Source organism: Podarcis liolepis, assembly GCF_965112155.1.
Source record: "Podarcis liolepis genome assembly, chromosome: 7".
In the NCBI taxonomy this organism is placed as follows: domain Eukaryota; kingdom Metazoa; phylum Chordata; class Lepidosauria; order Squamata; family Lacertidae; genus Podarcis; species Podarcis liolepis.
The window spans coordinates 93,449,244-93,474,873 of NC_139561.1; the positions used below are offsets into that span (position 1 = coordinate 93,449,244).

The 25,630-nt window shown below is 46.9% G+C and overlaps 1 protein-coding gene across 1 annotated transcript; it reads left to right on the forward strand.

The window, feature by feature from the left end:
- Positions 1-6,245: 6,245 nt before the first annotated feature.
- Positions 6,246-25,391, forward strand: LOC310712882 (sphingolipid delta(4)-desaturase/C4-monooxygenase DES2-like). Its single transcript, XM_083516322.1, has 3 exons — positions 6,246-6,426; positions 12,572-13,314; positions 23,976-25,391. Exons 1-3 carry the CDS (start codon positions 6,345-6,347, stop codon positions 24,117-24,119), a joined length of 969 nt encoding a protein of 322 aa, XP_083372448.1. The 5' UTR covers positions 6,246-6,344; the 3' UTR covers positions 24,120-25,391.
- The last annotated feature ends 239 nt before the right edge of the window (positions 25,392-25,630 follow it).

Consider the following 25,630-nt stretch of genomic DNA (forward strand, 5'->3'; position numbering starts at 1 on the left):
AACATGTTGTTGCTGTTAAAAAAGAGAGGAGAGAGTGAAAGATTTAAGTGAGTTTCTTGGAGAATAGGTGAGATGCAAATGTAAAACTAGAACTAGTTGGACGGACATCAAATGAAGCTGAGCGTGGAGTGGGGAGCCAACAGCTGAGACCGCCTTGCCCGGCCCTGGCGCCCTCCAGATGTTGTGGGCAGCGACAGCTGTTCTGGCTTGAGCTGACAGGAGCTGGAGCCCAAAGCCCAGGGGCAGAGAGCAGCTGCTTTGCGGGGAGAAAGTCCCAGGTTCAAGTCTCTGCCTGAAATCCTGGAGGCCACGGCTGCCAGTCCGTGTAGACAATATGGGGCTAGATGGACCCATAAGTCTGACTCAGCACAAGGCTTAGGGATTCCTGTGTCCAAGTCCCCTGTCAACATGGCAGGATAACTTTTTCTGATGCTAAGAGCTGTTGCTTGTTGCCTTTGTCCATGGAGTTTTCTTGGCAGGGATACTGGAGTGGCTTGCCGGTTCCGGCTCCAGGTGGATCACGTTTGGTCAAAACTCTCTACTATGACCTGTCCATCTTGGGTGGCCCTGCACGGCAGAGCTCATAGCTTCTCTGAGTTATTCAAGCCCCTTCGCCACGGCAAGGCAGTGATCCATGAAGGGATGGTGGGAGAGTGTTCTCGAAGCTACAAACATGAGTCTGACCAAACTGCGGGAGGCAGTGGATGACAGAAGTGCCTGGCGTGCTCTGGTCCAGGGGGTCACGAAGAGTCGGACACGACTAAACGACTAAACAACAAGAGCTGTTAGACAGTGGAAGAGACTCCCTCAGAAAATGGTAGACTCTCCAGTGAGAGCCAGTGTGGTATAATAATAATAATAATAATAATAATAATAATAATAATAATAATAATAATAATTTTTTATTAATATCCCGCCCTCCCCAGCCGAAGCCAGGCTCAGAGCAGCTAACAACAGTAAAATAATACAGCATTCTAAAACCAATTCATTATAAAATCAGTAGTGGTTAAGAGTTCTCTTTCTCAAGCTCTGGGAAGAAGACCTTTCATTGCCTGCAGACAGCCACTCCTCACCCACAAGAATACAACTGGTACCAGAGCCTGCAATAAACAAACCCAGATGCCAACTTTGCTGCCAAAACCATTACTTGCCCTAACATCATAAAACTTACCATCTCAGGCCTATTTAATTGCTCATCTTCTAACATTGTGTATTCTATCAAATGCCAACAGTGCCCTTCAGCTCTCTATATTGGGCAAACAGACCAAACCCTGCGCCAAAGGATAAATGGACATAAATCTGACATCAGGAATCACAAGACAGAGAAACCGGTAGGAGAACATTTCAGTCTCCCAGGACATTCTATACAAGATCTCAAAGTAGCTGTCTTATTGCAAAAGAACTTCAGAAAGAGACCGGAAAGAGAAGTTGCTGAATTACAACTTATCACTAAACTGAAAACTATGGAGAGACCTGGTCTTAATAGAGATATTGGATTCCTGTCTCATTACATATGCTAATCATCTGCATACCACCCCTTGTTTTTTCCTGTAGGACTAATTGCAGTTGTTAACAGGTTTACCATACCCACTGAGTCAATCACCCATCTCCCACTACCCTTCTGAGAAAAACCCCTCCCACCCTCCCACTATATATAAGGATCTGGCAACTTCTGTTTCAGTGTATCTGAAGAAGTGTGCATGCACACGGAAGCTCATACCAAGAACAAACTTAGTTGGTCCCTAAGGTGCTACTGGAAGGATTTTTTAAATTTTGTTTTTCCAATGAATTTATGGGGTAAGTTCTATCCAGCTAGCCTGGCTAAAGCTGTTTGACAAGTATGGTTGGTTCTTGCGACAGCTCAGGGAACAACGCTGAAACCATTGCAAATGCATCCATTGACCCAATGCTCCTTGCCAACAGTGCATATCCAAATTGATAATTGGCCATGAGCTAGAAGGGGCTGGTTGTTACTGTCTGGAGTCATGTCCCCCCCCCTCCCATTTTGATAGCCTATGACCTTATGGTCAGCGGTTCGAATCCCTGTGACGGGGTGAGCTCCCATTGCTCGGTCCCTGCTCCTGCCAACCTAGCAGTTTGAAAGCACGTCAGAGTGCAAGTAGATAAATAGGTACCAATCCGGCGGGAAGGTAAACGGCATTTCTGTGCACTGCTCTGGTTCGCCAGAAGCGGCTTGGTCATGCTGGCCACATGACCCGGAAGCTGTACGCCGGCTCCCTCGGCCAATAAAGCGAGATGAGCGCCGCAACCCCAGAGTCAGCCACAACTGGACCTAATGGTCAGGGGTCCCTTTACCTTCACCTTTATGACCTTATTAAAATGAGGAACCATGTTGGCTACTGGCAATACTGTAGATACGCTACACAGGAAAAAACCCACGTTAATTGTGTAAAACTTAAATACATAATACTCAGTTTGGGACTATAATGTTCAAGTGTGTCCAATTAAGGCCCAAAAGGGTTCAAACTGACCTGACCTGAAATAATTTCTGAAAACAGCATGGAAAAATGCAGGCAACACAAAATCTGTAAATCATGCGAGGAACACGCACAGGTTTCACTTATGGATGAGTTTCACTGAAGGCGGCACTGTTTAGGGAAGCTTTTTAATATTTGATGAATTGTTGTATTTTAACATAAAAAAAACGAAGATCATGGCCACTGGGCCCATCAACTCCTGGCAAATAGAAGGGGAAGAAATGGAGGCAGCGAGAGATTTTACTTTCTTGGGCTCCATGATCACTGCAGATGGTGACAGCAGTCACGAAATTAAAAGACGCCTGCTTCTTGGGAGAAAAGCAATGACAAACCAAGACAGGATCATTAAAAAGCAGAGACATCACCTTCCAACAAAGGTCCGTATAGTTAAAGCCATGGTTTTCCCAGTAGTGATGTATGGAAGTGAGAGCTGGACCATAAAGAAGGCTGATCGCCGAAGAATGGATGCTTTTGAATTCTGGTGCTGGAGGAGACACTTGAGAGTCCCATGGACTGCAAGAAGATCCAACCTCTCCATTCTGAAGGAAATCAGCCCTGAGTGCTCACTGGAAGGACAGATCCTGAAGCTGAGGCTCCAAGACTTTGGCCACCTCCTGAGAAGAGAACTTACACCTTATGAAGAAATAAAAAATTTATTCACTGGTTGGCTGCAATACCACCAGGTGAATGATTTGTTAAAAGAGGATAAGAGGAAGGCGGGTTTTGATGATAAAAAATCAAAATTTAATATAGAAGTAATAGAAGGCAAAAATAAAACCCTGTCCAGAATTTATGATATATTACTAGAGTGGTACACAAAAGACGAGGAGGTGAAGGAGGCAATGATTAAATGGGCAATTGACTTTGGTTATAATATTGATTTTGAAAGGTGGATAGAGGTTTGGAATTGTAACATAATGTTCACAGCATGTATGGCACTGAGAGAAAATATCTGGAAGATGCTATATAGATGGTACCACACCCCTGTGAAATTGGCCAAAATGTATAGATTAAAGGATAAGAGATGCTGGAAATGTGGCGAGGTGGAGGGTGACCTATATCATTTATGGTGGACATGTAAAAAGGTGAAAGGCTTTTGGGAATTAATTTATAATGAACTTAAAAAAATATTTAAGTATACCTTTCCCAAGAGGCCTGAAGCCTTCCTGTTGGGAATGATGGATAAAGAAATTAAAAAGGAAGATAGGACGATATTCCTCTACGCCACCACAGCAGCGAGAATTATGTTGGCACAATATTGGAAAGTGGAAACCATCCCCAACATAAAGGACTGGCAGATTAGAATGGTAAACTATGCTGAGCTTGATAAACTAACAGGTAAAATAAGAGATCAGGATGAACAGAAATTTCTGAAAAATTGGAGTAAATTTTGGAAATATATTGGAATAAATGCTTAAAGTGAACTGACGGGGTTAGAACAATACGACCAGCGAGTGAATTTAAGACTATAGATTGAAAATCAAATACGTAATGGAAGGAGATATTTGATACTTATCAAAAGGATGGAGGGAAGTTCAGATTGTGTGTTTTTCTTTTTTTGGATGTGTGGTTTTTCTTTTTTCTTTCTTTTTTTTTTCTTTGTAATTTTTTCTCTGTATTTTCTTATATGTCTGTTTTTTGTGTATAACTTCAATAAAAATGCATTAAAAAAAAAAAAAAAGAGAGAAGAGAAGACTCCCTGGAAAAGACCCTGATGTTGGGAAAGATGGAGGGCGCAAGGAGAAGGGGACGACAGAGGACGAGATGGTGGGACAGTGTTCTCGAAGCTACCAGCATGAGTTGGACCAAACTGCGGGAGGCAGTGGAAGACAGGAGTGCCTGGCATGCTGTGGTCCAGGGGGTCACGAAGAGGCGGACACCACTAAACAACTAAAAACAACAACATTTTGCTGGAAGCCGCCCAGAGTTTCTGGGGAAACCCAGCCAGATGGGCGGCGTATAAATAATATTTTTAAAAATTCCTTCCTTCCTTCCTTCCTTCCTTCCTTCCTTCCTTCCTTCCTTCCTTCCTTCCTTCAGAGCATTTGTGCCCTCAGCCTTTCTAGAAAAAGACACAACATGCAAAGGGGGGGGGGGGAGGAAAACCAAAATCAAAACTCAGGCACTGATTACCAAACAGCTGTCCCTACAAAGATCATTTCAGGGGCAAGGAGACGCTTGATAGTGGGGTGGGAGAGCTGGGGGGAAAAGTCACATATGGCAACCATTGCGCCACTTTGGTTTCAGATAGTACATGGGTAAAGGGTAAATGTAAAGATAATGTTAGGTCCATTTGCAGATGACTCTGGGGTTGTGGCGCTCATCTCACTTTACTGGCTGAGGGAGCCGGCGTTTGTCCGCAGACAGTTTTTCCGGGTCATGTGGCCAGCAGGACTAAGCCGCTTCTGGCGAAACCAGAGCAGCGCACGGAAACGCCTTTTACCTTCACGCCAAAGTGGTACCTATTTATCTACTTGCACTTTGACGTGCTTTCGAACTGCTAGGTTGGCAGGAGCAGGGACCGAGCAACAGGAGCTCACCCCGTCGCGGGGATTCGAACCGCCAACCTTCTGATCGGCAAGTCCTGGGCTCTGTGGTTTAACCCACAGCGCCACCCACATCCCTTAGTACATGGGTAGATGAGTCTAAAAAGCCCAGGACACAAATGTTCATGGCTCTCTAGAAGCTATGATGGTTCCTTGACCCGAAGTACTGCATTTAGCATTTACCCAGGAAGTGTATACTCGATTCGGACCAAACTAAACCACCCAGAGCCAAATATACATCAGTTTGACACCCACACACACCCATATCATAGAATCATAAAACCATAGAATTGTAGAGTTGGAAATGACACCAATGTCCACCCCCTGAAAATACAGTGGTGCCTCGCAAGACGAAACAATCCGTTCTGTGATTCTCTTCGTCTAGCAGTTTTTTCGTCTTGCGAAGCAAGCCCATTGAAGGATTAGCGGATCAGCGGATCAGCGGCTTAGAAAAAGTGGGGGAAAGGGAAAAAAACCAGCAGGAACTCGCAAGACATTGTCGTCTTGCGAAGCAAGCCCATAGGAAATTCGTTTTGCGAAGCACCTCCAAAACGGAAAACTCTTTCGTCTAGCAAGTTTTCCGTCTTGCGAGGCATTCGTCTTGCGGGGCACCACTGTATGACCATAAAACCTTCATCCCCCTCCTTATTCGATGTAATAGCCTCAAACAGGAAGAAACTGATCAGAGTTTCAGAAAGAGAAACACACTCCCCACTGTATGCAGGTCTTGGTCACACTGTCGCTAAGGATCTGCGCAACGGTAAAAAAAAACCCCACCCTTCGCCCAAAAGAGTAATTAGAAAAAACAGCTGCAGCAGTACACAGGTAGACACAAAGTACACCTCCCTAAACTTGGCCCAGGACCCCGAAATATTTCTTCACAGGGCAGAGTTGCTGCAGCCTCTTGATTTTAACAATTACCTTTGACTGACAGCTGCAACATCCCTGGCATGACAACATCTCCTTTTTCCAGACGATGCAAACCAGAACTGCACACCGTATTCCACAATTACATTCCATTTGAAGATAGCGAATCATCATCTTCACGGCAGAGGAGCTAGTTGCACGTGACAATGACACACTTTCTAAAGTGCGAATCTATAGTTGCCCACGGAGGTAGGAATTCCTCAGGGGAGCAAACTGGTTGAGCAGGTGCCTTAGTCCAGCAGGTTGGACAGGATTTGGGTTCAAGAAGGGTAGTCTCACCTTACTCTCAGAAGGCAGCTGTGGGGATCACACCCCAAGCGACTCTCCATAAAAGCGGGGAGAGTCTTGAGTCAGGCTCAGAGAGGTCCTCCCCATGGCCAACACCGGGAGCAGAGATGACTTCGAGTGGGTCTACACAGACCAGCCCCACACAAGCCGAAGGAAGGAGATCCTGGGTGAGGTGGCAGGTGGAGGACTCTGCCAAGGGCAGAGACTGGAGGGGCGGGTGAAGGGCGAAGTGGGTGAACTGGGACCAGGTGGGTAGGGAACTGGACTGACGGGGCTACCAGCACCAAGAAGGGCTGGATTTAGGTTGGATGAGGCCCTAAGGAGCTCCTGAAGGTAATGGGGCCCTTGATATGTCCAGCTGTCCTTTGTCCACAACAAATCGTCGCTGTTTTTTGTGTTTAATATATGCCAGATGGTCATTTATGGACCTCATAGGGATCTCAAGCCCTTTGCACATCCCAAAATATGTATTTTATCAAAGTAATCGTTGAACTGAAGTACAATTAAGAAGTGAAATTAGTAATTGTATTTCACTACTAATAGACTTAAGAAGTTTATTAGTAGTGAAATACAGTTGAGAAGAAGCATATTAATAGTGAAATAATTATTAAGCTCTTAACTTAAAATGATTTTTTGCTTCATAACAAACCGAATAATGCAAGCCCATTGGCATTTGGTAATAACAGAAGTTTCTTTAGAAACACAATTTGCAAGGACTCATAATCTAGTAGGCTCTGGAAACTTGCTATAACATGAAATAATAATAGGTAATATATGATGCAAACTTCTAATAATTATAAGTAGCTTTATTAAAATGAAATTAAGTTTTATAACCTGTACAATGCAATTGTAGTTAATAAAAGCAGGCGGGGCCCATTGCTTACATCATAGGAGCCAACGCAACAACACAACACAACACAACACAACACAACACAACACAACACAACACAACACAACACAACACAACACAACACACTGTTGCTGTATTTAGTTTTTATTTTATCTGTTTTTTATCTTTTATTTTAGAAATGTACATCCAGTTGTTTTTTTACTTTAATTTTTTTGGGGCCCCCAAGAGACTGGAGCCCTACGCTAGAGCTTGTTTATACGTTAATCCAGCCCTGGCCCCCAGGACCATGTTGGCCCTCTGCTGTTCCAAGGTGCGTGTCTGAATCGTCATGCGTGTCCGGCGCTGATGTGTATTCCTGCAGACACTACTAAGAGACATAGAACCGTCTACTAGAGTTACCATTTCAGTGTGCTAGGATTATTTGGCTAGGACCTTTCGCAAGAGTTTGAGATCCATCTGTAGACCCTCCAAATGTCTCTATTTTCTAGAGATATTCCTGGATTTGCAGAAGCCCTCCCGGTTTCTGAATTGATCCTTGAATGTCCTGTTTTTCCTTGAAGGTAAAGGGACCCCTGACCATTAGGTCCAGTCGTGGCCGACTCTGGGGTTGCGGCGCTCATCTCGCTTTATTGGCCGAGGAAGGCGGTGTACAGCTTCCGGGTCATGTGGCCACCCACGTCCCTTTTCCTTAGGACATCCCTATTTTCATCAGAGAAATGTTGGAGGGTATGGAGTTATCTGACCCCCCGTTGCATCTGAAGGCAGCTCTGTATAGGGAAGTTTTTAAATATTTACTGTTTTATTATGTTTGTATGCATGTTGGAAGCCACCCAGAGTGGCTGGGGCAACCACATAAGATGGGCGGGTATAAATAGTAAAGTTATTATCATTGTTGTTGTTGAATAGGACAGCCCTATTTTCATCAGAGAAATGTTGGGGCGTATGTGTTTGTTAGAAATATGTGTTTATGCATGTATATGCTTAACCTTATGCCACAAGAGAGGGACGCCGGTGGCGCTGTGGGTTAAACCACAGAGCCTAGGACTTGCCAATCAGAAGGTCAGCGGTTCAAATCCCCGCAACGGGGTGAGCTCCCATTACTTGGTCCCTGCTCCTGCCAACCTAGCAGTTCGAAAGCATGTCAAGTGCAAGTAGATAAATAGGGACCAATCTGGCGGGAAGGTAAACGGCGTTTCCGTGTGCTGCTCTGGTTTGCCAGAAGCGGCTTAGTCCTGCTGGCCACATGACCCGGAAGCTGTACTCTGGCTCCCTCGGCCAATAAAGCGAGATGAGCGCCGCAACCCCAGAGTCAGCCAAGACTGGACCTAATAGTCAGGGGTCCCTTTACCTTTACCTTTAACCCTATGGAAGAAGATAACAGTGATAGGGGTCCCATGGCAGTTCAGGCTTCAGAGCCCCCAGAATGTAGGTCTGCCACTACCCTAAAGCCATGTGAACTGTGGGGTGATGCCCCCTGCCCTGCCGCTGCCCCAAGGAGCCTTTGCCATGTTGCATGCAGGACATCCCGGGGGAATTGAGGAGGAGGGTGGGAGAACAAGCCCCACTATCTCTGTCCTCTTAACGCTTCTCTCATGGGGTTGTGGAAAGGCTGAAAATAGGTTGTGCGTATTCTGACATGCTTTAATTTAATCAATCAATCCATAAATCAATTCAATGAAACACAAATCTGCAGGCACACCCCTTCTTGAGAACATTCGTACCTGATTTCATGGGTACATATCAGGGTGTGAAAGATTAGAGGAGAGATGCAGGGATTATTTGCGCTTACCTTTTGCTCCGTGCTTTTATTATTTATTTTTTTAAATGATATTTATTGAGAATTTAAAATTACAGAGAGAAAAAGAAAAAGGAAGAAAGATAGAATTCTGTAGATTTTGGCCGTCTTTATGGGTGCTTGAGTTGAGATTCCCGCATTGCAGGGCGCATGCCAACTCTATAGTTCTATGATTCTATGACTAAGGCAGCAACATGTCTCCACCTGGAAGCGAAAGATGAGTTCCAGGAACCTTTTACAACGTTCCTGAGAAATCCAGCACCATTCAGAATCATACTCTCTAATTATCTCAGCTCTGGTAAGGTGGAATGGCCCAGCGCCATTGCTACGTGACACACTAGGAGATGTTGCATCTTACGTGGGCGTTATTTTTCCGAGAAAACCTCTTTTGCCAAGAAGTGCAATGACTCCACGGCCAGAGATTTAGACACAGATCGTTTTGTTCTCTCTTCCCTTTCCCCTTTTGGTGCTTAAGGAACACGACAGACCTTTAGCTGCATCAGGCCCAAGGGCCAAGTTATTCGAGTCCAGCATCCCTTTAGTCCAGGAAATGGCATGCATCTCAGCAACTCTTCCCAACACCTCTGGCCAGGACTGAGGGTCCTTGCCTTGCACCCCTCCTAAGGCTCCTCCTCTTCCAGATGTTTCCCAAGCAGTCTCAAACTGCATCTGCGCACATCTGGCCTTCGCTCCGCTCTCCTCGTTATCCTGCGCGTTCTTGGAGACCAGCGGGGAGGGGAGCTTGTCGCAGCCAGTGTGAGGCATTCCCAACACAAAGGAAGGATTGAACTCTGATTAATAAGAATATACACAGAGGCTTGAACCAGCAAGACTCTGGGAAGGGTGTGTATAATAACCTGTCTCTCCACCCCCTGGCCCAGGTCGTTTTATTCACAAAAGAACTTTTACAGAGTGTTCGTAAGAACCAATCAGATTTCTTCTGAGCATTTCAACAAACCCCACATGGGGACAAAGTTAAATTACCGAAACTAATTAAGCACGCATATTTCTGGGGTAAACAAAACAGAACTACAAAGGACTGCATTTGGCAACCCCGGGAGGTGATAAACAAGCAACATACATGATAAGGAGGATGGCCAGGAGGACAGCGATCATTATCACCTTCATGTGAGACCTGTTTCCTGGCCCTAAGATTAACATCCTACATCAAAGAAACTGCCCACTGTCTTTGATGACCGAGGATGCCTGCCTGGCGAAGCAACTGGGCTGTGCACGTGACTTGTCAATAAAGAGAAATGGAACAGGGATGCAGAGGTGTGGATTGATCAAAAATCATATCAAAATAGTTTAAACCCAGTCAACACAATGCTTTCATTGCTGACACAGATGGCTTATTCTATATTTGTTATAATTCCTCATAGCAATTCCACCTCATCACTACACCAGTGGGGGGAACTCCTGGGGTGCTTCAACGGTCTGTAGACTCCTCTCCTCTGCTTCATCATCGGAGTCTGAACTGCTCTCTATCACAGGCTCCTCCTGCTCACTAAAGCCCGTTGTCCCTTCCGTATCCAGCATCTCTTCCCAAGCTTCCTCCTCTGACCTCTCCTCAGTGTCCCACAACCAATCCCCGGGCTCCAAGCCTTCCTCTATTGGGATCTCCCTTGGGGGTTCCCCAGCTGGCCCCTCCCACCGCTCCTCTGCATCCAACCAGTCCCTGACAACCAGATCCCCCAATGGGAAGCCCACAAGCATATATATACGCAGTGGTACCTCCATTTAGGGACGCGGGTGGCGCTGTGGGTTAAACCACAGAGCCTAGGACTTGCTGATCAGAAGGTCGGCGGTTCAAATCCCCGCGATGGGGTGAGCTCCCGTTGCTCGGTCCCTGCTCCTGCCAACCTAGCAGTTCGAAAGCACCTCAAACTGCAAGTAGATAGATAGGTACCGCTCCGGCGGGACGGTAAATGGTGTTTCCGTGCGCTGCTCTGGTTCGCCAGAAGCGGCTTAGTCATGCTGGCCACATGACCCGGAAGCTGTACGCCGGCTCCCTCGGCCAGTAAAGCGAGATGAGCGCCGCAACCCCAGAGTCGGCCACGACTGGACCTAATAGTCAGGGGTCCCTTTACCTTTTACCTCAGTTTACGAACTTAATCCGTTCCGGAAGCCCGTCCTTAAACCGAAACCGTTCTTAAACCAAGGCATGCTTTCCCTAATGAGGCTTCCCGCCGCCGGTCCCCTTCCGCCATTCGGCTTCTGTTCTTAAGCCGAGGTAAAGTTCGCAAACCGGGACACTACTTCCGGTTTTGCAGAGTTCATAAACTGAATCGTTCGTAAACAGCGCTGTTCTTAAACCGAGGTACCACTGTATATAATTTTTATTAAATTTTGTTTTACAATTTAAAATACTCATTTTACACCCTTAAGATATCAATGACTTCCTTTCTTCTCTTTCCATGGTTCATTTTATATATCATAAATCCCTGCATGCTTTTCAAAAGCTACACCAATCGGTGTTCCATTATTGCATCCATCAAAACTTGTTTGCGCTGTTGAATTTATCTTAATGCTGCCAGCGTTTTCAGCTGTACACAATTATTTCCCGTATATTCAATAAGCGTTTTCCAATCTTTTTTAAACATGTTTTTCTTGTTCTCTTATTCTATATGTTAAGTCTGTGAGTTGTGCATATTCTGTCAACTTAAATTGCCACCCTTGGTGAGTTGGGACCTCGCTCGTTTTCCATTTCTGGGCTAACGAAACACGGGCCACAGTAGTAGCATACATAAATAACCTTTTTTGACACCTGGGGATTTCAGTCTGAAATTTCAGACTGAAATTCCCAGCAGGACAACAGTGTTTATGAAGTTTTAAAGAAGTTTTTAATGACTGGTGTTGTAATGTTTTTTTAATCCTTTGTTGGAAGCTGCCCAGAGTGGCTGGGGAAACCCAGCCAGATGGGTGGGGTAGAAATAATTAATAATAATAATAATAATAATGTTGGTTCAGAAACTGGAGCTCGTGCTGCGTGTGGCAACGCAGCCTTTGGCCAGAACAACTCTGCACCCATGTATTATGCAGGTAGGTAGCCGTGTTGGTCAGCCTAAGTCGAAACAAAATAAAAAAATTCCTTCCAGTAGCACCTTAGAGACCAACTCAGTTTGCTATTGGTATGAGCGTTCGTGTGCATGTACACTTCGTCAGATACATGTATTATGCAGTCACTAAAAGCTCCTTGCTGGCTGTCAGGAAATCTCTAGCTTAGTTCAAGGTATTGATGCTGATGTATGAAACCCTAGACAGCTTAATAGGAAACAGGTAACCTCAAGGATTGGTGGGGTATAAGTAAAAAAATATTATTAATATTATTATTATTACCGTCATACCTCGGGTTGAAGTGGCTTCGGGATGAATATTTTCGGGTTGCGCTTGCACAGACGCTCAAAATGACGTCACAAACATGCGCGGAAGCGGCGAGATGCAACCCGCGCATGCGCAGATGCGCAGTTGCATGTTATGTTCGCTTCAGGATGTGAATGGGACTCCAGAATGAATCCCGTTCGCATCCAGAGGTACCACTGTATTATTATTATTATTATTATTATTATTATTATTATTATTATTACCCTCTCTCTGCCTGCGATTCACTGCCACACCAACTAACGCTATTGCTTCCCCCTCTCACCCCTCTTTTCCTCCACAACAGCTAAGTACCCGGAGATCAAGAAGCTGATGGGCCCCGATCCCAACATGAAGTGGGTGGTGACCCTCATGGTCCTGACTCAGCTTCTGGCCTGCTACCTGGTGAAGGGCTTGCCTTGGAAGTGGGTCTTCTTCTGGGCCTACGCCTTTGGGGGCTGCGTCAACCACTCGCTGGCACTGGCCATCCACGACATCTCCCACAACGTGCCTTTCGGCAACAACAAGGCCAAGTGGAACCGCTTCTTCGGCATGTTCGCCAACCTGCCCATTGGCGTCCCCTACGCCACCTCCTTCAAGAAGTACCACGTCGACCACCACCGCTTCCTGGCCGTGGAAGGGTTGGATGTCGACGTCCCCAGCGAGGTGGAGGGACACTTCTTCAACACCCCGCTGAGGAAGTTCCTCTGGGTCTTTCTACAACCTCTCCTCTATGTCCTGCGGCCGCTCTTCATCAACCCCAAACCCATCTCCAAGATGGAGGTCATTAACGTGGCTGTCCAAATGGGCTATGACCTCCTCATCTACAGCTTATGGGGCTTCACGCCTGTGGTCTACATGGTCGCTGGAACCCTCTTGGCCATGGGCCTCCACCCCTTCTCTGGGCACTTCATCGCTGAGCACTACATGTATGCCAAGGGTTACGACACCGTCTCCTACTACGGGCCCCTGAACTGGTTCACCTTCAACGTGGGCTACCACATGGAGCACCACGACTTCCCCAGCATCCCAGGAAGCAGGTTGCCACTGGTAAGGCCAACAGATTCTCTTGGGTTGCCATCGGGTAGAGCCTTCCAGGCTCGGTGTAGCAGAGGGGGGTCCGCCAAGGGCGAGTGGGGTCTCACCAACTGCAGACTTGTCTCAGCCCTTGCCAAGGCTGGAGTCAGATGCAGCTCGGAACGAAGAGGCAGAGTCAGTTGTGGGCAATGCTGTTGTTTAGTCATTTAGTCGTGTCCGACTCTTCGTGACCCCCTGGACCAGAGCATGCCAGGCACTTCTGTCTTCCACTGCCTCCCGCAGTTTGGTCAAACTCATGCTGGTGGCTTCGAGAACACTGTCCCACCATCTCGTCCTCTGTCGTCCCCTTCTCCTTGTGCCCTCCATCTTTCCCAACATCAGGGTCTTTTCCAGGGAGTCTTCTCATGAGGTGGCCAAAGTCTTGGAGCCTCAGCTTCAGGATCTGTCCTTCCAGTGAGCACTCAGGGCTGATTTCCTTCAGAATGGAGAGGTCTGATCTTCTTGCAGTCCATGGGACTCTCCAGAGTCTCCTCCAGCACCAGAATTCAAAAGCAGCAATTATTCGGCGATCATCCTTCTTTATGGTCCAGCTCTCACTTCCATACATCACTACTGGGAAAACCAGAGCTTTAACTATACGGACCTTTGTTGGCAAGGTGATGTCTCTGCTTTGGGCAAAGTTAACTCTTTAGTCCAGGAAACTGGACCTGCCCTTCCCAGCAGGTCTTGCCCCTACAGAGAAGCTGCTGCCGGGACAGAAGGTCCCTGCCTTCCATCCCTCCGAACGCTCCTGGGAAAGTGGGGAGGCGGGACTTTCGAACAACACCAGAGTGCAAGGATTTGTTGCTACTTCTGCCGCGAGAGATCAACCGGTTGTGGGAGGGATCCTGGACGTTGGGCAGGGCCGGATTTCAGTCTGATGAGGCCCTCAGCTCCTGAAGGTAACGGGGCCCTTTATATGTCCAGCTGTCCTTTCTCCACAACAAATTGTTGCTGTTTTTTTGTGTTGCATATATGCTATATGGTAATCTATGGACCTAATAGGTATCTCGATAATAGGTATGATGCAAACTATTAATAATGATAAATAGCAGAATGTAAAGGGTAAAGGGACCCCTGACCATTAGGTCCAGTTGTGGCCGACTATGGGGTTGCAGCACTCATCTCGCTTTATTGGCCGAGGGAGCCGGGTCATGTGGCCAGCATGACTAAGCCGCTTCTGGAGAACCAGAGCAGCGCACGGAAACACCGTTTACCTTCCCGCCAGAGTGGTACCTATTTATCTACTTGCACTTTGACGTGCTTTCGAACTGCTAGGTTGGCAGGAGCAGGGACAGAGCAACGGGAGCTCACCCCGTCGCGGGGATTCGAACCGCCGACCTTCTGATTGGCAAAGCAGTGATATTTGAGGGAGCAGGCTAGCAGGCGGGACCCATGACTTACATCATAGGAGCCTAGACAACACAAAACACTCTTAAATTTTGGAAATGTACATCCAGATTTTTTTCCCTTTTAATTTTTTGGGGGGCTCCAAGACAGAGGGGCCCAAACTAGAGCTTGTTTAGCTTATATATAAATCCTGCACTGATGTTGGGCCACCAGCAATGCTCACTGGGTACTTAGCAGGTAAAAGGTAAAGGGGACCCCTGACCATTAGATCCAGTTGTGGCCGACTCTGGGGTTGCGGCGCTCATCTCGCTTTACTGGCCAAGGGAGCCGGCGTACAGATTCCGGGTCATGTGGCCAGCATGACGAAGCCGCTTCTGGCGAACCAGAGCAGCACACGGAAACGCCGTTCACCTTCCCGCTGGAGCGGTACCTATTTATCTACTTGCACTTTGACGTGCTTCCGAACTGCTAGGTTGGCAGGAGCAGGGACCGAGCAACGGGAGCTCACCCCGTCGCGGGGATTCGAACCGCCGACCTTCTGATTGGCAAGTCCTAGGCTCTGTGGTTTAACCCACTGCGCCACCCGCGTACTTAGCATGGGCCACCCAAAAAGAGCCGCGTGCGTGTTGGACCACCCTGTCCTAGCGAAATGTATTGCATGCCTTCGAGGGGCAGGGTACATGACACACATATAAGCAATTAAGCAGTTGTACTGTTCCACCGCCCAGCCTGTTTGATGCCATTGCCTGTTGATCAAATCTTGCAATATTCCAGGAAAAACCCCGCCCTAATTAACTGCATTCATGCAGCCCAGACTTTGTAGGCGTTGAGAAAACATTCAGTCCCTTCCCGCCATCTCACAGTCCAAAAGAGAATATGCCAAGGGCATCTTTATTACTGCAGCAGATAATTATAATGGTGATTATATTTCAACATATAATTTATTACATTATTATTCTTTATTCACCCTCACAACAACCCTGTGAGGTGGGTTAGGCGAAGAGACAGTGAGTGGCCCCCAAGGGCTTCATAGCTGAGTGGGGATTCAAACCTAGATCTCCCCCCAGGTCCTAGTCCAGCACTCTAACCACTAGACAACACTGTGTCTCATGTATGCTGCTTTGCAGAACAAACCCAGGGCAGCTCTCAAGCTACTGAATCCATTATTATTATTTTTAAGGAAAAGAAGGAAAAGTTACATTCATCACGAAATAGCCGAAAACTAGAGTGGCCACCTCTGCATTGCTAAAAATAATAACATAACAGGGAAAGGAAACACATCACATTGAAAAAGAGGACACCAATTTACATCAAATTTGAATGTGCTAATTTATAAGACGATGCAAATTTAGAAATATACTGAGGAGATTTCACCCCTCCCATACCCAAGAATCTCCTGATCATCTCCTGATGGTCTCTGCTGACTCTCCAGAGAGGAGGAGGCGTGTCCTGCCTATCTACTTATTCTGCCCAGCAACATATCAGTGTGTGTGTGTGAGTGAGAGACAGTCAGTCAGTGTATCGGAGAGAGTGAGAGTGTTAGAGATCCTAGAGATAAGATTGCTGCTAAGAGCAGCTGCAGACTCTCAGTGTAGCATTGATTTATGCTTAGAATATTCAGCTCTGTATATAGTTTTGTATCATAGTTGTAGTTACAGAATAAAAGGAAGATATTCTACAGAGCTGCTCTCCGAGTGGTTTATACTCTGCAAGACTCTGCAAAACTCTGCTGCGCAACGACTGTATTATTGAGACAGTGAATCCGGTGCTCTCAGCTCTAAGCTGTGAGTCCACAGCACTGTGACCTGTTCCTGTGAGAAAGGAGGTCTCTGGCGGTGCTTCCCAGCTCGCCTAGCCCAGTCGGGGTTGAGGTGCATGAGTCCAGTTGGCGCACTGGCTCAAGGGCGATGCTGACATATACAGCATTTCACCACAGAGGGGAAAACTGAAGCCAGGTGGTCTGTGTTCCTGCCTGCTGTCCAGGTGCCGTTCACTGTTGAGGGGGAAATCAATTCACCTTGCGATTCGTTACTGGGTGGGGAAGGTTTACCTGAAATAGAAAAAGGCCGGAAATCAAAGGAGAGACCCCACGAAAAGGGAGGTCTTTAGTGCTGCTTCATGAAAGGTCCAGTTCTTAGAGGCAAAGAAGGGTGGTTTCATTGCACAAACGAATGTACAAGTATGTATTACTTTTTCTGTTGCCAGGGAGGTTCTTAGAATCATAGAATCCTAGAGTTGGAAGAGACCACAAGGGCCATCGAGTCCAACCCCCTGCCAAGCAGGAAACACCATCAGAGCACTCCTGACATATGGTTGCCAAGCCTCTGCTTAAAGACCTCCAAAGTAGGAGACTCCACCACACTCCTTGGCAGCAAATTCCACTGTCAAACAGCTCTTACTGTCAGGAAGTTCTTCCTAATGTTTAGGTGGAATCTTCTTTCTTGTAGTTTGGATCCATTGCTCCGTGTCCGCTTCTCTGGAGCAGCAGAAAACAACCTTTCTCCCTCCTCTATGTGACATCCTTCTATATATTTGAACATGGCTATCATATCACCCCTCAACCTCCTCTTCTCCAGGCTAAACATGCCCAGCTCCCTTAGCCGTTCCTCATAAGGCAGCGTTTCCAGGCCTTTGACCATTCTTTGGCTTTACTTACATGCTAACACCTCAGTCTACTACAACTACTTTACGAAGAGATCAGAAGCAGTATCACCTAGTTCAGGAAAGATAACGTTTCGAAATAATCAAAAGGCATGTGCGAGAAGCATTTGTTTCCTGGTATTTCGAAAGTTGGGGAAATACCAGGGTAGAGCAGAGTGCCCCCCCAGTTGATTCATTCAGCCTCCTGTCCATTTAACGTAATCCTTCCTGCCAATATGACTGAGCTGAATGGGAGACTCTTAATCTTAGGGTTGGGAGTTCGAGTCGCATGCTGGGCAAAAAGACTCCTCCATCGCAGCGGGTTGGACTAGATGACCCTCATGGTTCCCTTCCAACTCTGCAGTTCTATGATTCTAGAATAAGATTCTGCATACATCCTGGCACCCTAAAGGTGGGAGAGAGACAGTCTGACATAATCAATTTTAGCCGCTCTGAAGCGTTGATTTTTCTACTGCCTTGTAGGGCAACAAAGCAAAGTTCTGAACTTTGTGTGAATGTGTATATATGGAGAAGGAAAGCTCTGGTACTAAACTTCTGCTGCTTTGTGGGATATCTTTGTGAGAAGAAATGGCTCAGGAGAAACCCTTCCACAAATACTGAGTGGAATCTCTTAAGACGGTTGGGTGGGGCCATTTACGCCTTCTTCTGACTGTCTTACCACAGTGGTGCAAGCTCTGGTTATCTCCCGCTTGGACTGCTGCAATGCGCTCTATTTGGGGCTACCTTTGAAGGTGACCCGGAAACTGCAACTAATCCAGAATGCGGCAACTAGACTGGGGACTGGGAGTGGCCACCGAGATCACATAACACCGGTCTTGAAAGACCTACACTGGCTCCCAGTACGTTTCCGAGCACAGTTCAAAGTGTTGGTGCTGACCTTGAAAGCCCTAAATGTCCTCAAAGGCTCAGTATACCTGAAGGAGCGTCTCCACCCCCATCGTTCTGCCCAGACACTGAGGTCCAGCTCTGAGGGCCTTCTGGCGGTTCCCTCGCTGTAAGAAGCCAAGTTACAGGGAAGCAGGCAGAGGGCCTTCTCAGTGGTGGCGCCTGCCCTGTGGAACGCCCTCCCTCAGATGTCAAGGAAATAAACAACTACAGTGGTACCTCGGGTTACATACGCTTCAGGTTACAGACTCTGCTAACCTAGAAATATTACCTCAGGTTAAGAACTTTGCTTCAGGATGAGAACAGAAATCGTGCTCCGGCGGCGCGGCGGCAGCAGCGGGAAGCCCCATTAGCTAAAGTGGTGCTTCAGGTTAAGAACAGTTTCAGGTTAAGAACAGACCTCCAGAACGAATTAAGTTATTAACCCAAGGTACCACTGTATCTGACTTTTAGAAGACATCTGAAGGCAGCCCTGTTTAGGGAGGCTTTTAATGTTTGACGAGCTATTGCATTTTAATATTTTGTTGGAAGCCGCTCAGAGTGGTGGAAAACCCAGCAAGAGATGGGCGGGGTATAGGTAATAAATTATTATTATTATTATTATTATTATTATTATTATTATTATTATTTCACTTCCAGCAACTCCTGCCGCCAAGCTAGTGCCTAACGCATTGCTCTGCTTTCCTCTGGACCACCTCAGAGAGGCTTTGAGGGGGGTCTTGTCATCTGGGCAGCCCAGGATGTCCAGACACAGTGGCCAGGCTTGCGCCCGGGGGGGTGGGGTGTCACTTCAGCGCTTCTAACAGCAGTTTGACTTGCGCTGCACTCCATTGTCTCTCGAGACAGATGGGTGGCAGCTATTATCTATACAGTACTTTTGCGGTCGAAAAGTCGGAACACCGGCTTATTGAAAACAAAGGAAGAGTCGACTTCAAGGGAAGCGCTATTTTAAAATGCAAATAGGGAGAGCCTTTTATTTTAATTCCGGGCAGGTGCTATCTGATTCAGCGGAAAGCGTCTTGGCAAGCGAATTTGCTTTTTAGGATTCTGGTGCCAGGGTGCCAGAAGTAATTTTCAGAGCTTCAGAGCTCCTACCCTCTGCAGGGCTATTTATTTTTAAACCAGGCTTGGACGGGAGACAACCGTTTGAATAGAGGACTGCTTCTAGGCCAAAAAATCCTTTAAAATACCCAAGACCCCCCAGTGACTGAAACAATTTCGACCTGCAGCAAAATGTTGTCCTATAGAGTGCAACTCTGCAGTATCAAAGTCAGCCAGCCGCTTCATCTCCCTTTCCCAGATACTCCATTCCATTCCCCTCCCCTCTGCCTCCAGTTCTCTGTTTAATAATAATAATAATAATTTATTATTTATACCCCACTGAGTTTCCCCAGCCACTCTGGGCGGCTCCCAATCGAGTGTTAAAAACAATACAGCATTAAATACTAAAAACTTCCCTAAACAGGGCTGCCTTCAGATGTCTTTTACAGATAGGATAGCTGCTTATTTCCTTCACATCTGAAGGGAGGGTGTTCCACAGGGCGGGTGCCACCACTGAGAAGGCCCTCTGCCTGGTTCCCTGTAACCTCACTTCTCGCAATGAGGGAACCACCAGAAGGCCCTCGGAGCTGGACCTCAGCGTCTGGGCAGAACGATGGGGGTGGAGATGCTCCTTCAGGTATACTGGGCCGAGGCCGTTTAGGGCTTTCAAGGTCAGCACCAACACTTTGAATTGTGCTCAGAAACGTACTGAGATCCAATCTAGGTCTTTCAGGACTGGTGTTATATCGTCTCAGCGGCCACTCCTGGTCCCCAGTCTAGCTGCCGCATTCTGGATTAATTGCAGTTTCTGAATCACCTTCAAAGGTCGCCCCATGTAGAGCGCATTGCAGTAGTCCAAGCGGGAGATAACCAGAGCATGCACCACTCTGGCCAGAGGGTCTGCGGGCAGGGTGGGTTTCATCCTGCGTACCAGATGGAGCTGATAAAAAGCTGCCCTGGACACAGAATGGACCTGTGCCTCCATGGACAGCTGTGAGTCCAAAATGACTCCCAGGCTGCGCACCTGGTCCTTCAGGAGCACAGTTGCCCCATTCAGGACCAGGGGGTCCCCAACACCCGCCCGCCTCCTGTCCCCCAGAAACAGGGCTGGCCTCAACCAGAGTCAGGGCTTTTTTGGCCGTGGCCCCGACTTGGTGGAACACTCTGTCACGAGAGACTAGGGCCCTGCGGGACTTGACATCTTTCCGCAGGGCCTGCAAGACGGAGCTGTTCCGTCTGGCCTTTGGCCAGGGCACAGCCTGACTCCCTCCTTTGGCAATCCTCACAGAACTTCTAGCCCAGTGGTTGCCATTAATTTGATTGGAATTATATGCCTATTGTTGAGAGGAGATAGCCACCTTCAAATATTTCTAGGTCTGCCACGGGGGGGGGGGGGGGGAATGGAGCAAGTTTGTTTCCTCCTGTTCTGGAGGGTAGGACTCAAACCCACGGTTTCAAGAGACAAGAAAGGAGATTATCGGCTCACCCACACTTCAACTTCTCCTGTGTCTAGAAAGGACGGGTCCAGGAAGTTCTCCTCCCCCACTCCCGGTCCTATTCTGGGGGAAACCCATTCTTTAGTGCTAAATCGGAGCAAATGTCAACCCGGAGAAAACCTGAATTTCCAGTTTGCTCTAACTGAGCGATAAAGAGCAGGGGGCAAGAGGAAATGTGTCTGAGCTCTCTGACTAAATATTTTCTGAGAAGTTATATTTTCTGAGAATCCTCCAGAAAAACAATCTCTCAAAGGACCTGTACTGTGGAGAGTGTATTAACTTATGGTCTTTGTTTGTGGTTTGGGAGCTGCACGGTCAGGGAAAAAACAATGCTGTCCAGGGTTGTAAAGACTGCGGAGAGAATAATTGGGTGCACTCTTCCCACCTTGGATCAAATCTACGCTTCCAGGTGCCATAAGAAAGCTGCAGAGATAGCGCAGGATAGTGCGCACCCCGGAAATGATCTCTTTCAGCTTCTGCCTTCTGGAAGAAGGTACAGGGTTATAAAGACTAGGACTAGCCGCCTGAGAAACAGTTTCTACCCAAATGCGATTCTGATTTTAAACGCAGTGTAAGGAGTCTCTATGGGAGTATACTGTATTTTAAAAATTGGATATCAGAGTTTTTAGGAGGCTAACCAGGCTGGGATAGCTGGGATAGCAGGCTTGTTGGTTTTTGAATGTCTGATGTAGATTCCCCCCCCCAAAAAAATTTTGTTGTTCTGTATGGGACAATGACAATAAAGATTATCGTATTGTATCGTAAGAGTTGTTCAGCAGTGGAACAGACCACCTAAGGTGGTAGACTCTCCTTTGTTACAGATTTTCTAACCAACGGGCGGCCATCTGTCAGGGATTCTTTAGCTGGGGTTCCTGTTTTGCAGGGGATTTGACGAGATGAACTCCCAGGGTCCCGTTCAACTGTGCATTTCTACGAATCTATGAAACAGGGAATGAAAAAATAATAGTAATTCAATGAAGCAAATCACGTCCCTTTCCCATGTGCGTAACAAGAGAGTCTTGAATCATTTGGATCTTTTTTCTTTTGAAAGATAGTAAGTAGAATCACAGAACTGTAGGGACCTTCAAAGGTCATCTAGTCCAAACCCTTTTTTGCAATGCAGGCATCTCAGCTAAAGCATCCCTGACAGTTGACCATCCAACCTCTGCTTCAAAACCTCCAGAGAAGGAGAGTCCGCCACCTCCTGAGGGAAACCGTTCCACTGCGGAACATGTGCTCATTGATATATGTGCACATTATGAAAGTGAATGCAGTTGTGATTTCAGTGTAGAGTGGACGCTCGGGTTGCGAACGTGATCCGTGCGGGATGCATGTTCGCAACCCGCAGTGTTCGCAACCCGTGTCTGCGCATGCGCAGGTTGTGATTCGGTGCTTCTGCGCATGTGCAAAGCACAATTTAGCAGTTCTGCGCGTACGTGACTGCCGAAACCTGGAAGTAACCCGTTCCGGTACTTCCAGGTTTCGGCGGTCCGCAACCAGAAGTGGCTGTAGCCCAAGGTATGACTGTATCTCAGTTCCAGCCCAGAACACATCGGTTAGGGTGGTTCCACCTCCCCAGAAGCTGACTTGAATTCAGATCCCATAATCAGTGGCATCAGGGGAGTCTTTAGCATATGCGCCGTCGGGGTGGCAAAGATCCGCCCAGCACCCCCGTTTGACAAGCGCCGCCGTTGTGATCTTTGGTAAATGAGTGCACAAAGTCCTTTAGTGAAACAGTTGGTATACATTTCGGCAGTACCTAGCTATATATTTATTTTGTTTTTCTAGCTTGATCAAAATTACCGTATTTTTCGCTCTATAACACGCACCCGACCATAACACGCACGTAGTTTTTAGAGGAGGAAAATCCGTAGGCATGCCACCCGTAGGCATTTCCTCCATAACACGCACAGACATTTCCCCTTACTTTCTAGGAGGAAAAAAGTGAGTGTTATGGTGCAAAAAATACGGTATTTATTTATTTCATAACAGGTGGATAGTTAAGAGCTTAGGCGGCTTCGGGTGCCCCCCAGAATTTGGCGCCCGGGTGCCCTGCACCCCCTGAACCCCCAGGTAAAGGTGGCCCTGAGTGGCATTTTGTTGTTGTGGAGTCGTTTAGTTGTGTCTGCCTCTTTGTGACCCCCTGGACCAGAGCACACCAGGCCCTCCCGTCTTCCACTGCCTCCCGCAGTTTGGTCAGACTCATGCTGGTGGCTTCGAGAACACTGTCCCACCATCTCGTCCTCTGTCGTCCCCTTCTCCTTGTGCCCTCCATCTTTCCCAACATCAGGGTCTTTTCCAGAGAGTCTTCTCTTCTCATGAGGTGGCCAAAGTATTGGAGCCTCAGCTTCAGGATCTGTCCTTCCAGTGAGCACTCAGGGCTGATTTCCTTCAGAATGGAGAGGTTGGATCTTCTTGCAGTCCATGGGACTCTCAAGAGTCTCCTCCAGCACCAGAATTCAAAAGCATCCATTCTTTGGCGATCAGCCTTCTTGATGGTCCAGCTTTCACTTCCATACATCACTACTGGGAAAACCAGAGCTTTAACTATACGGACCTTTGTTGGCAAGGTGATGTCTCTGCTTTTTAAGATGCTGTCTAGGTTTGTCATTGCTTTTCTCCCAAGAAGCAGGCGTCTTTTAATTTCTTGGCTGCTGTCACCATCTGCAGTGATCATGGAGCCCAAGTAAGAAAAATCTCTCACTGCCTCCATTTCTTCCCCTTCTATTTACCAGGAGGTGATGGGACCAGTGGCCATGATCTTCGTTTTTTTGATGTTGAGCTTCAGACCATATTTTGTGCTCTCCTCTTTCACCCTCATTAAAAGGTTCTTTAATTCCTCCTCACTTTCTGTCATCAAGGTTGTGTCATCTGCATATCTGAGGTTGTTGATATTTCTTCCGGCAATCTTAATTCTGGTTTGGGATTCATCCAGTCCAGCCTTTCGCATGATGAATTCTGCATAGAAGTTAAATAAGCAGGGAGACAATATACAGCCTTGCCGTACTCCTTTCCCAATTTTGAACCAATCGGTTGTTCCATATCCAGTTCTAACTGTAGCTTCTTGTCCCACATAGAGATTTCTCAGGAGTCAGATGAGGTGATCAGGCACTCCCATTTCTTTAAGAACCTGTCATAGTTTACACCCCTCGTTCTTCTGTTTCTGTCCAATTTTCAGTGTTTCGATGTTTTTCCTTCCAGGTGAGGAAAATCGCCCCGGAGTATTACGACCACCTTCCCTACCACAACTCCTGGATCCTCGTGCTTTGGGATTTTGTTTTCAAAAGGGAGCTGGGGCCCTTTTCCCGTGTGAAGAGGACCCAAAAGGGGGACAAGAACTTATGAAGCTGGAGGGAACTGGTGGCGTGTCTCCTGGCCTCCCACCCCCAACTTCCAACACCTCCAGTTCTGCCCCCACCTCCCCCATGAAGGGTGACGGGGCGTGATGAGTAGAGTCGCTGAAGACTCTTCTCAAAAGCAAACCTAAACACATTTTTACAAAGAATATTAAGAGAGCCAGCAGCAAGAATATTATTGGCACAGAAATGGAAGCAAGAAGAACTGCCAACGAAAGAAGAATGGAGGATGAAATTGATGGACTCTGCAGAATTAGATAAATGAACAGGAAGGATTCGAAACCTGCGGGACCAGAGATTCTTAGAAGACTGGAGTAAATATACAAACTATCTGAAAAGTAATTGTGGATGAACATACAGTGGTACCTTGGGTTACATACGCTTCAGGTTACATCCGCTTCAGGTTACAGACTCTGCTAACCCAGAAATAGTACCTCGGGTTAAGAAAATTGCTTCAGGATGAGAACAGAAATCGCACGACGGCGGCGCAGCAGCAGTGGGAGGCCCCATTAGCTAAAGTGGTGCTTCAGGTTAAGAACAGTTTCAGGTTAAGAACGGACCTCCAGAACGAATTAAGTACATAACCCGAGGTACCACTGTATAACGCTAGTAGGTTTGCAAGAAGTTTCGTAATGTGGACTATTTGAAATATTGCAAGAAAGACTATGAGAAGAACTATTAGTTAATGATAATTAAGAGTAATAGAGAAATTAAGAGGTGCAGAATAAGTGAGAAAGAACAAAAAATCATCAGAGGCGTTGACAGAAGTATAAAATATTGTAAAAGATGAAAGTTATGTTGTATGACTGTTGGAACTGATATATTAAAAAAATTAATAAAAATGTATATATATGTAAAAGGACCTGAGAAGAGCCTGCCGGATCAGGCCAGTAGTTCATCTGTTCCACTATTCCACTGCCCTGTTCTCACACTTGCCTGTTCTGCCCCATAATTCCTGCAGTTTCCAACAACTGGTGTACAGAAACATTTCTGCCTCCGATTGTGGAGGCAGAGTACTGCGGCCTCCTCTCCTCCTCCTCCGTGAATTTGTCTAATTATCTTTTAAAGCCACCCAAGATGGTGGCCACCGCTGCCTGCAGTGGCACGGAGTTCCGCAGTTTAACTCTGCCACTGCACAAAGTGCTGCTTCCTTTCCTGTGTTCTGAACCTTGCACCTGAAGCTTCGTTGGCTGTCCACGAGTTCCAAGTGTTGGGAGAAGTCGGAGAGATTCCTAGACACAATAAATTGATCTGAAATGTATTTTCCGTTTCTCTTGGAAGCTCCTAACGGGGATGGGGTCGTGTGCCTCTTCCCTCCAGGGCCCATCAACATGGCAGCGCCGTGGGGCTAGGAATCAAAATGGCAGTATCGTGGGCCTACGGATTTCTCATAATAATAATAATAATAATAATAATAATAATAGTAATAATTTATTACTTGTAACACTCCCATCGGACTGGGTTGTCCCAGCCACTCTTCAATATATATGAAAACATAAT